The 12,267-nt window shown below is 33.1% G+C and overlaps 1 protein-coding gene across 1 annotated transcript in view; it reads right to left on the minus strand.

Annotated features, from left to right (window-relative positions):
- Positions 1 to 12,267, minus strand: part of RNF17 (ring finger protein 17) — a 119,175-nt gene that overhangs the window by 26,943 nt on the left and 79,965 nt on the right. The window contains exons 21-26 of the mRNA XM_051986619.1: positions 11,318 to 11,545; positions 10,986 to 11,136; positions 10,686 to 10,804; positions 8,898 to 8,988; positions 6,779 to 6,894; positions 4,857 to 5,143 (exon numbers count right to left, since the gene is read on the minus strand). Coding sequence (XP_051842579.1) covers positions 4,857 to 5,143; positions 6,779 to 6,894; positions 8,898 to 8,988; positions 10,686 to 10,804; positions 10,986 to 11,136; positions 11,318 to 11,545 — 992 coding nt within the window. The remainder of the gene's footprint in view (positions 1 to 4,856; positions 5,144 to 6,778; positions 6,895 to 8,897; positions 8,989 to 10,685; positions 10,805 to 10,985; positions 11,137 to 11,317; positions 11,546 to 12,267) is intronic.

Genomic DNA, 12,267 nt, shown 5'->3' on the forward strand with positions numbered 1-12,267 from the left:
CAAAATCCCTGGGATGTCCTTGGAAATGGTTTCCTTATAGTCACAAAAGCTCCTAGCTTAAATTCTGCCAATGTCTACAACCCAACTAATGACAGAAAGCCATGAATAAATAAGTCATACAATTGTTTCTGTGTCCTTAGCACTCAAATCATCGACTGGCACATAGTAAAAGCTTACTAAATGTTAGTTGTTCAAACTGGGAAAATATCTTCACAGTTAAAGGTTCTGATAAAGGCCTCATTTCCAAAATATATAGAGAATTAATTCAAACTTGTAAGTATTCAAGCCATTCTCCAATTGATAAATGGTCAAAGGATATGAACAATTTTCAGATGATGAAATTGAAACTATTACCACTCATATGAAAGAGTGTTCCAAATCAATATTGATCAGAGAAATGCAAATTAAGACAACTCTGAGATACCACTACACACCTGTCAGATTGGCTAAGATGACAGGAAAAAATAATGATGAATGTTGGAGGGGATGCGGGAAAACTGGGACACTGATGCATTGTTGGTGGAGTTGTGAACGAATCCAACCATTCTGGAGAGCAACTGGAATTATGCCCAAAAAGTTATCAAACTGTGCATACCCTTTGATCCAGCAGTGCTACTACGGGGCTTATATTCCAAAGAGATACTAAAGAAGGGAAAGGGACCTGTATGTGCCAAAATGTTTGTGTCGGCCCTGTTTGTAGTGGCTAGAAACTGGAAATTGAATGGATGCCTATCAATTGGAGAATGGCTAGGTAAATTGTGGTATATGAATGTTATGGAATATTATTGTTCTGTAAGAAATGACCAGCAGGATGAACAGAGAGGCTTGGAAAGACTTACATGAACTGATGCTAAGTGAAATGAGCAGAACCAGGAGATAATTATGTACTTCAACAACGATACTGTATGAAGATGTATTTTGATGGAAGTGGATCTCTTCAACAAAGAGAAGATCTAATTCAATTCCAATTGATCAATGATGGACAGAAGCAGCTACACCCAAAGAAAGAACACTGGGAAATGAATGCAAACTGTTTGCATTTTTGTTTTTCTTCCCGGGTTATTTTTACCTTCCGAATCCAATTCTCCCTGTGCAACAAGAGAACTGTTCGGTTCTGCAAACATATATTTTATCTAGGATATACTGCAACATATCTAACATATATAGGACTGCTTGCCATCTAGGGGAGGGGGGTGGAGGGAGGGGAAAAAATCGGAACAGAAGTGAGTGCAAGGGATAATGTTGTAAAAAAATTACCCTGGCATGGATTCTGTCAATATAAAGTTATTATTAAATAAAAAATAAATAAATAGAAAAAAAATGTTAGTTGTTTAACTGACTGAAGGAGTATTTTCCCAAACTGTTCTGCCACCCTATATGTCCCCTGCTTCTTAAAACTGTGGGTCTTGACCCCATGTGGAATCTTGTAACTAAATGTGGAAATCATGAAATGATGATTAAATGTTTGAGTTGTATACCTATTTTATATACCTCTATACCCAGGGTCATGTAAAAATTTCCTGAAAAAGGGGTTGTAAGTGGAAAAAGTTTAAAAAGCCCTACTCTATCATCACATTTCTCTCCTACATTAATCCAGCCAGGACAATTTCCTTTTAATGTGTTCGGGCGCCAAAATGTGGTGTTCTTTTTCATCTTTTAGAATAAGTAGAATAGTTCTCTCTGGGGGAGAGAGCAGGTTTCTCGGGGGAAGTTTTCTTGGAGGTAGCTTTTGTATCAGTTCAGATCAATAATTACCCTAAACACAGCCAGGTGATAAAAGTTCAGATCTTTTATTGTCTCCAATATAGCCCAGTTAGCTTAGAGGCCTATCTCTCTGCTTGGTTCCAAGAGCTCTTGCAGATTGTCCTTTGCTTTCTTCAGCCTCCAGCGAGCACAAAGATGGAACGAATCTCTTGTCTCCTTCACTTGGGGCTCGGCTAGCTTTCTGGTGAGTCTTTCAGACTAGCTTGGTCTCAGTGGGGGAAGTGCAGGAGCCCAGCCACCACAATGGTGTGAGATGAAGATGAATCTGGTTGTGCCTCTGAGAGAGCCTTCTCAAGCTTCTGCTGAACTCTCGACTCGTAGCTTCTTCCTCTGAAAACTCTCCTTCCACCATCAGCCAGCCAAGTGGAAAATATTCTAATGAATCACGCTTCACTGGCTTATATATGACTCTTCTGAGAGAATGGGATTATGGGTTTTCTCCCATAGTGCTCTCTGGCCTAAGAGCTTCAAGGGAGGTGTGAATTCAGATATCTCATATACTAAACCCTGAAATTTCCCAAACGTGTGAACTCCAATGAGTAAAGGTGCAAACACAAGCATTCTATCAATTAGTTCTACTTAGTACCTTGTTTCAGGTTCTGGCCCAAAATATCTTCTTGTAAGATCAGATCAATAACCTATCAACTCTAATGAGTTAGCAGTTTGTAAAGATTCCAACATTTATATTTGTTGATTTATGATTTATTTATGATTGCTGATTTGTCCCCAAGTTTAAAGACCCTTGATGTTCTGCCTTATTTTAGAATGATGATTCTTTAGCCATGGCAACCTGTGAAACAAAGTAATGCCAGATGGTTCTTAAGACCAAATCTCCAACAGAATGAAGTTGTATCAATCTTTACAACTTCACTATCACTCAGATATAGATAAAAGGAAGTTGCAGTTAATGGAAAGATAGGCTATGTTCTCTTTAGAGGGACAAAGGAAGGAAGTGGTAGGAGTTTTTATTATTTATCTATAGGTAACAAGAAACAATTTCTTGGGATATCTGTTCTTTTTGTAGTGTTGTTCATGACTAGGATTTGCAAAGAGGTTACTTTGAGAATTGCAGCTATTTGTGCCAATATTTCTTACAGAGGATGAAGATGTTCCTCTAAGAACTTTTTTTTTTAAACTGTTATTGCTTAGTAATTTTCAGTCACGTCCAATTCTCTGTGACCCCAATTTGGAGCTTTCTTTCTTTTTTTTTTTTTTAAATTTGGAGCTTTCTTGGCAAAGATATTGGAATGAATGGCCATTCTCTTTTCCTGATCATTTTAAAGATGAAGAAATTGAGGTAAACAGGGTTAAGTGACTTGCCCAGGAAAACGCAGCTAGTGTCTGAAACCAGATTTGAACTAAGGAAGATATTACATCTTCTGGATTCCAAGGATGTAATGGGCTGAGGCTTGAGTTGATGCACGGAGGTCCCAAGCACATAAGGCTAAATAGTAATTGGACCATACTCTATTAATATATAAGCTTGGAGAAAGAATGGCCCCGCCCACTCTTTGTGCAAGTCCTGATGTATTGTATAGGAAATGACCATTTTGGTGGGTGGAGGCAGGGGAATGGAAAAGGAAGGGGAGGAGAGACTGTTTGCTTCTGCCATTGCGACGACCTTTCTGTTTGTTTTTCTTCTTCTTTTTGCTTTTGCTCAGGCAGTTGGGGTTAAGTGGCTTGCCCATGGTCACACAACCAGGAATTGTTAAGTGTCTGAGGCAAACAAACACAAGCCGAGCACACTATTCATTGCGCCACCTAGCTGCCCTAAGAACTTAAGATGCCCCAAATTAAATCAATTTATACTTGGCAACTTCAATACAAAATGTGGGCATAGCTGATAATTCTGTACACAGTAGGAAAATAAAAAAAGCCAAACATCTGTAGATTTTACCTAACACTACACACTTGCAGAATAGCAGAATAATACTTTTTTTTTTGAAAACAGAACCGTAAGTTCTTGGCCTTGAACAAAATAATATCACAAAGATAAAAATGATTACATTTTAATAGACACTAAATGATTTATTATTAGTGACAGCAAAGTCAATTCCTGATTCAACAGTGTAGTCAAACTATAGGACTTGTTACATTTAAGGCAAAAATTAATGCAAAATTAAAAAAAAAAAACCATGAAAGATATGGCATACAATGAAAGTAATTTTTATTTAATCTACTTATGACCCTATTTCAGCTACTACTAAGAATGAGAAATGGATTAATCAACATCAATTATGACCAGTTCACACAGACATTTAATCACGGTAGATCAATTACCATAATAAGTGAGACCAAAAGAATCTAAAATATGCCTTAGTTAGCAAGCATTTGACTTACTTGCCAAGTGGAAAGATATGGCAGCTTCTGGCAACAGGGCTTTAGAACATAAACACATAAAATCTTATGTAGAAGAATGGTAGAAAATTATGAGTAATATTACCTCATAAATAATCGGGAAGCAGTGGTCAAAGAAAAAAGTTGAAAGAAATATTAAGGACAGTGGGAAAAAAATAATGAAATTTCATGGTGTGATATTTTATACTTAAGGGGAACAGTTAGGCCAAAATTAATTTAAATGTATTTCCCCATTTTTTAAAACATGTGTGTATATATAAACACATATCATTAAATATACGAAATTAAACCTAACAAAAACAACTGATTTTAATTTTAAGTTCTTCATTACAAAGATCTCTTAAAATAACCAAGACAACTAAAATGTTAACTTGCTAGTTTTATGCATTTTTTTTTTAAAACCAAGAAAAATATGCTACTAGAAATTGCCTCCTTGAAAAAGTTAAATTTATTTATTTTTTAAACGTATTCAGATTCTGGTCAATATGGCAAATAATTAAAGCTACATAATGTAAGTAAAAGATAATACTATATAGCAAGAAAAAAGTGTGAATACTAAAATAACAGATAAAGAAATGACATTTTCAAGAGTTTCTATTTTAAATGTGCATTTTAATCTTATATCCAAATGTAAACTACTCTTATAAACTGATTAAAAATAATTAAAACTAAAGTAGTAAAACCATAATCTATGATCTCTAAATGGATAGCTTAGTATTTTGTGTTTGCCTTACCTGATGATTTTGGTACCACATATATAGTTCCATCATCACCAATACAGCTTACGACTGCCTCAAACACTTTCATGTTAGGAATAATTGGTGGTTTGTAACATCCTCCAGTTCTTGGGTCAAGCATTGTCTTCTTTATGTCAGATACCCTATGTTCACTGATAATACCATTAACTTTGTTGGGTTCAAAATGAGATGTGCTATACTTAGCCACTCCCAGACTCTCTTGTTCCATGGGGATATCAAGGCTCTTCTCAGAGGACAAATCAGTTTTATTAATTTTGTCAGCTCTGTAAAGTGCAAAAATAGTTTATCTAAGAGCAGAACAGCAAAAATATAAAATAATACACAAAGCATATAGTCAGATTCCTACAAGTAAGTGCTTTTTATATGACAATGTGCCAAATGAACTGTTAATTCACAGTTGAGAATTCAGTCATAACAAAACTAAGTCATTAATCTTAACATTGATTCAACTGCCAAAACAATTTCACTTATTCTGTCTACTGTGCTCTATTATTTGGCATCATAAGACAAATATCTTTTAAACAAACTGTTAATCTGCATATCAATTATGTGAAATAAAAAGTTTTCCCAATTTTAAAATGATTTCTGAATGGCCACTTTTTAAAACTATATAAATCAATGAATTAGTAAAGCAAAGATTATTTATTTATTGGGTACAAATACAATACAGATAAATTAGGTTATAAAAAAGAAAGTTCATTTCTGATTTTAGGGAGTTTGTATTCTACTTGGAAAGATAAATAGAATACACAAAATAACAAAATCCAGTGCATTTATTTTTGTACATCCTGCCTAAAATGACTCCCCATATCCAAAGTTTCAAAAAGAACATTAAAAAAATTTCACAATTCACTCCTTGATTCCTCCTCATCTCCTTGAGAAAGGAGCTGCAGTTCCACTGAAATGATATTATGAACAGAAATTTGGTTTTGTTTGTTTTTACTTTAACTCAGTTTTTCTAAGACATTTTGCATCAAATTGAATGACCATGGTTCAAGTAAGAGACAAAAAAAAATTAAAAGCAATGATCATTCAGCTGAGAGGAGGAATAATTCAACACTTAATCTTGTATTTTTCAATGTAGATGCCTCTCTTTTTGTGACTCTCTCCCTCCCATCTTGTAAGGATGGAGGGTCACTGTGGCAACAAATAAATTATGAGCAGTCAGTAGAAAGATGATTGAATGATGGGTCTTCTGAATATTTGTTTGAAGTTCTGGCACAGATCCATGAACTAAGAGTTTTAGGGTTACATAACACTTAATGATCTCCATTTCCAAGAAAGGTACTTAAAATCTCAAGCAAGATACTTGAAAAAGAAATCATAAAAGCAAGTAAGAGTTTGCTCTTTTCCCCTATCCATATTTCTCTTTCACAAATACTGTAACTCTTCATTTAAAGAATTCTTTTATTTAAGCAGAGACGCACTTCTCCATGTTTTAGAATTAAAATATTACTGAAAAGAAGGGAACTTCTATGAATAAATATGGTAGTGGAGACTATTCAAATCAACTCAACAATTCACACAGAAATGACAATATCTACTGGGCAGACAACCTTGTGATAAGCTGAAATTATTGAGTGAGTATTGATTTGAGGAAAGATTCAGTTCAGATCAAAATTTCTTCATAGCTAAATAGCTGATTTATAAGCAATCATACAAATATATATATTTTTCTAAAATACGAGGCATGTGTAATTGATTTTTATGTAATATACATATGTATAACATACAAAATTACGATAAAAATATGTACATATATAAAAGAAATTAAAGAATAAAAAATAACAAATAAAAACAAATAAAATAAAATAATAAATAAAAATAAATAAAAGAATAAAAAAGAAAATTTTAGAAAATGTCTCTTTTATAACATCACAATCCCCAACTTTCCATACCTTCTTTCCCGCAAAGCCAAACCTTTTTTAATCAGATAATTGGAGATATCAATACATTGTCCTTTTTCATCTCTGCATAAAATTTTCACAGGCAGTGGCCATGTTGTATGGTTTTCCTAGAGCAATACAAGACCATAGAAATCATGAAGTTGAAATTTTCTTATACATTATTTTTTGTTAAAGCTTTTTATTTACAAAACATATGCATGAGTAACTTTTCAACAATGACCCCTGCAAAACTTTCTGTTCCATATTTTTCCCTCCTTTCCCTACTTCCTCCCCTAGATGGCAGGTAGTCCAATACAAGTTAAAGATGCTAAAATATATATTAAATCCAATATATGTATACATATTTATACAGTTATCTTGCTACACAAGAAAAATCAGATCTAGGAAAAAAAAACCTGAGAAGGAAAACAAAATGCAAGCAAATATCAACAAAAAGAGTGAAAATGCTATATTGTGGTCCACACTCAGTTCCCACAGTGCTCTCTCTGGGTGTAGATGGCTCTCTTCATCACTGAAAAATTGGAACGGATTTAGATTCGCTCAATGTTGAAGAGAGCCACGTCCATCAGAAGTGATTGTTGCATAGTCTTGTTGTTGCCATGTATAATGATCTCCTGGTTCTGCTCATTTCACTTAGCATCAGTTCATGTAAGTCTCTCCAAGCCTCTCTGTATTCATCCTGCTGGTCATTTCTTACAGAACAATAATATTCCACAACATTTGTATACCACAATTTACCCAGCCATTCTCCAATTGATGGGCATCCATTCAATTTCCAGTTTCTAGCCACTACAAACAGGGCTGCCACAACATTTTAGCACATACAGGTCCCTTTCTCTTCTTTAGTATCTCTTTGGGGTATAAGCCCAGTAGTAGCACTGCTGGATCAAAGGGTATGCACAGTTTGATATCTTTTTGGGCATAATTCCAGTTGCTCTCCTGAATGGTTGGATTCGTTCACAACTCCACCAACAATGCATCAGTGTCCCAATTTTCCCGCATCCCTTCCAACATTCATCATTATCTTTTCCTGTCATCTTAGCCAATCTGAGATGTGTAATGTATCTCAGAGTTGTCTTAATTTGCATTTCTCTGATCAATAGTGATTTAGAACATCTTTTCACACGACTAGAAATAGTTTCAATTTCTTCATCTGAAAATTGTTCATATCCTTTGACCACTTATCAATTGGAGAATGGCTTGAATACTTACAAGTTTGAATTAATTCTCTATATATTTTGGAAATGAGGCCTTTATGAGAACCTTTAATTGTAAAAATGTTTTCCCAGTTTGTTTCCCTTCTAATCTCGTCTGCTTTCTTATATAATTATACTGATGACAACTTTTTTGTCCCCTTTATCACTGATCTTTATATTTTAACATACAAAAAAGGACTATAAAAAGCTACAAGATGGTAGGCAAAGCTTTGTGTGACAAGGATGCAAAGGCAGCACATTTTTTTTTTTCCAAGAGGCATTTTTGGTGCCATCATGAAGTTATTAGTATCTGTTTTATGTATCCCAGATTAAGTAAAGTTTACAGAAAAAGGATCAGTATTGGAATTTCTTAACAGGTTATTAAGAGACAATAGAGCAACACGTTTAAGTATTTGCCAAGAAAGCTTCAAAACAGAGGTAAAAGCTGCAAGAATGTAAGTTTATTACCCACAGAAATTAAAAACCTAAAACCCAATTCAAAACAAAATCCTAAGAGAAAAAAATTTCAAAACAAAAAAACACTAGCCGTCAAGTTTTTCTATCCTCCTATATTCACAGTAATTTGCAGGCTACAAACTAAAATTTCCCTGAGCTATCTAAACTCCTGAGTGGTAACTTATGTAGTAGAGGATTAGTGTCAGAAAGACCAGAGTTCAAATCCAACTTTTGACATCTGTTAGCTGTATGATCTTGGGGGAAATGACTTAACCTCTCAGTGCTCCTGGGTAATTCTCTAAAACTAGAAAGTAACAGATCTATTTGTCAATCTGAATTAACAGTGAGTGTTTCTCCATCAGGAACTTTCCATGCTAATGAAATCAAAGGTTTGGGGTTAAAAAAAAAAAAAAAAAAAAAAAGCAAAACAATTCTTATTTCTTTTACTTGCTATAGACCTGTATGATTATAGATGCTACAGCTCCAGTGAGGTAAAATGAAAGACAATCACAAGCTGTTGCTGTCCACTTATCACTTCCACCAGTTGGTCTAAAAGAAAAAAAAAAAAAAAAAAAGAATATCAGAAATGTGACTTTCAAGTAACATGCTGAAATTCTAATCACGCATACTTGAGCTTACCTATATGCTTGAGAATAAAATTTAAAAACTTATCACCTAGGGATTTATGTGCCACTGCCGTCCAATATAATTTTAGAGTTCCTCTAAGAAATATTTTCACAGCCCGTTTAAAAGCCAACAAAGAAAATCTGTCTCATAATTTAGATAAGACCTTTTCTCCTCAAAAGTATTAGAACAACATATGCTCACTGAATGCTAAGTGTTTAGTTGTTGTGACTGTATTTCAGGATTTTTAGCATAATATCTTGCAACTATAGGAGATTAATGTTTGTTGAAGTGAATTTTTTGTTAAATTATTATACATTCTCATTAATTTTTTCCAGACTTGCCTATAAATTACTTATGGCTATTTCTAAAAATAAAATGCATACTTAAATGACAAAAATCTATCAAAGAGGATCAAAGGAATTAAACAATAAATAGGCTCTTTTGGTTCTTCTTATATGGTTACTGTAATCCACTTTTTATACTAAACTAAAAAGTCCACTTAGTGTGACATTCAGTGTGAAAGTTAAATAATTTGTGTCTGAGTGGGATGGTTGTTTCTAAAATTAATCATGTGACACATAACTGAAGTCTAAAAATTATGAAAAGCATATAAAAAAAAAAGGTGGCTTAATGTTTGTAGAATTGAACATTGGAGAAATAGACCTTTGGTGTTGTTACAGAAGCAGAAATAAATTTAAAATAAGAGGCATTTTCTTTTACCCTTTAATATTACTTGTTCTGACATTAGTTTAGTGTAATTCATTTCAAAAAATATAATTGCACTGTACTATTCACTAGATATAACAAAAACAACTATAACAACAAAGAAACAGTTCCTGCTCTCAGGAAGCTTTTCACAATTAAATACAACATAATTTAACAAAAGATCACCATAGCATAGATCAGATTTATATCAACCTTGACAACCCTCAACTTTAACTCCAATAGTTCCCTATTTCCTCTAAAAGCAAATGCAAAATATTTTGACATTCATAATTTAGTCTTCTTTTACCTTTCCAGTCTTCTTATACCTTACTCCCCATCATCTACTCTCTGATCCAGTGACACTGGGCTCCTAGATGTTTCACTAACAAGGCTATCTCCTGGCATTTTCTCTGGCTCTTTCCTATGCTTGCGACACCCTCCTTCCTCAACTCTTTTCTATTGTTTTCCCCCTTCTTCCTTCTTTACTTCCAACTTGTCTGCATATATTTATATGCATGTTGTCTCTTCCATTAGTGTGTTAGCTCCTCGAGAGCAGGATTGTCTTTTATTGTCCATCACCTGCCCTTAGTAGTACAGTGCTTGACATACAGTAGGTGCTTAATAAATGTTGAGTGATTAATTTTAAAACTATTTTTCTTCTTATAAATTTGCTCTTCAAGTTTCTTTATATTCTGTATTTTAATTTACACTGATTAAATATTTGCAAAATAAGAATCCTGAACTCTCTAAGCCCCAATTTTCTCATCTATAAAATAAGGGTCAGATTAGATGAATTCAAAAGTTCCTTCTAATTATAAATCCATAGTTCTAATATACTAAAACTGAAGAAATCAGGTTTAAAGTATTTAAAAATGTAAATTAATTTTAATAGTAATCTTTTAGAAATAGGCTACCTTATATCAACAAGAGAACATTCCAAAGCTAATCTCCTTGTTGTCTTCAGATTTTCTTCAAGTTTTCTTACACAATCAACATTTATTGTTACTTTAATACCAAAATCATAAAGCATGACCTACAGAAAAAAGAATATACTTCATATCAAAATGTAAAAGCTTTTTATAACAATTTTATACACAATGAAACAAAAAAATTAAAGGAATTTAGTAAATATATAATAAAAGAAAATGCAAATTACTCACTATTAAGATAATATATTTACAGGAGCAATCATGACCCACTAATGAAGTATTTACCTCTACCAGTGTTGCTGAAATTATCTTGGTAATCTGGCCTCTTCGCCACTGTTTTAACTCAGTCATCTGAACAGCACAATACATATTAATTTCCCATGTAATTGGTTCACATTTTGAGTTTTCATAAGCTGTTGCCATCTTTTCCTGTAAACTATATGCAAGGTTAATAATATTTAGCATTGGCAGTCTTTTTTTGTAAGAGACTGCAGCAGAAAATGCCTTTGTTACATAGACATTTCATTTCATTTTTTTTAACAATTAAAATATAGAAAATATGAATTATTTCTTTTTATCCCATAGATTAATTCTAGATTTTAAATACACTATTATACCTATTAAGTAAGGTCTCTGTTGACAGTTGTTGCACATAAATCTTCTCAGGAGACACGACATTAGAGATCTGCACAGGAATTTCCTTGTTATAAAGTAATTGTAAATCCTGATCTTCCAGAAATTTTGTAACCAAAGAATTTGAAATATTTGTTTCAGTTGAAATTATTTCTTCAGGAGAAGGGTCCCATACTTCATCATACTTTTTACAATTACCTTTTAGGTTATATCTAGAAAATAACATATGTTAATAAAAATGTATATGACATTTGCTTTTCTCTAATTGTAAACTAAATTAATCAAATGAAAAGATAAACATGTTTTAACTATGAAAATAGGTAATTTTATAATATAACAAACTATAACAGCTTTCTGAGTAAACTGACCTTCCTTCCTAAAATAGTATACACCTAACACCATAGGAAGAAAATGGAGTAAACTTTTAATCCAAACAAACTGAAAACAACAAGTTTTTATTTCAAGAATCAGAAAAATATCAATATTCTCCTCTCCTTCCCAAAACAAAATTAGGGGAGTAATCGAACAATTTATTTTGCTTGGCATAACCTAACTTAAATATTTGTTTTTTCTAGGCTAACAGTTCAATCCCTGCCTAATCAGAATTTGAAAGGGAACTTATATTCAATATGACCTTGAACAAGTCTTAATTTTGTTAGCGGTAAAATGAGGGCTTTGAATTAGATGCCCTCCAAGAGCCCTTTCATTTCTAAATATATAATTTTATAAAATTGTAACCATCATCATCAAAAGAAATTGAAGAAATAATATACAAATCCAATTCCTCTGTCCTCTGCCTACAGATCCAATCCTGCAGGATGTTAGTTTCCTAGTAAGAAATTAAGACATAGTAGAAACAAATAGAATTTTTATATTTTTATCTTTATTTTTCTGTGTTGAGGAACTCTCCCAAACAAATTTCTTCCATGCCCCA

This window comes from Antechinus flavipes, chromosome 3, assembly GCF_016432865.1.
Source record: "Antechinus flavipes isolate AdamAnt ecotype Samford, QLD, Australia chromosome 3, AdamAnt_v2, whole genome shotgun sequence".
NCBI classification, from domain to species: domain Eukaryota; kingdom Metazoa; phylum Chordata; class Mammalia; order Dasyuromorphia; family Dasyuridae; genus Antechinus; species Antechinus flavipes.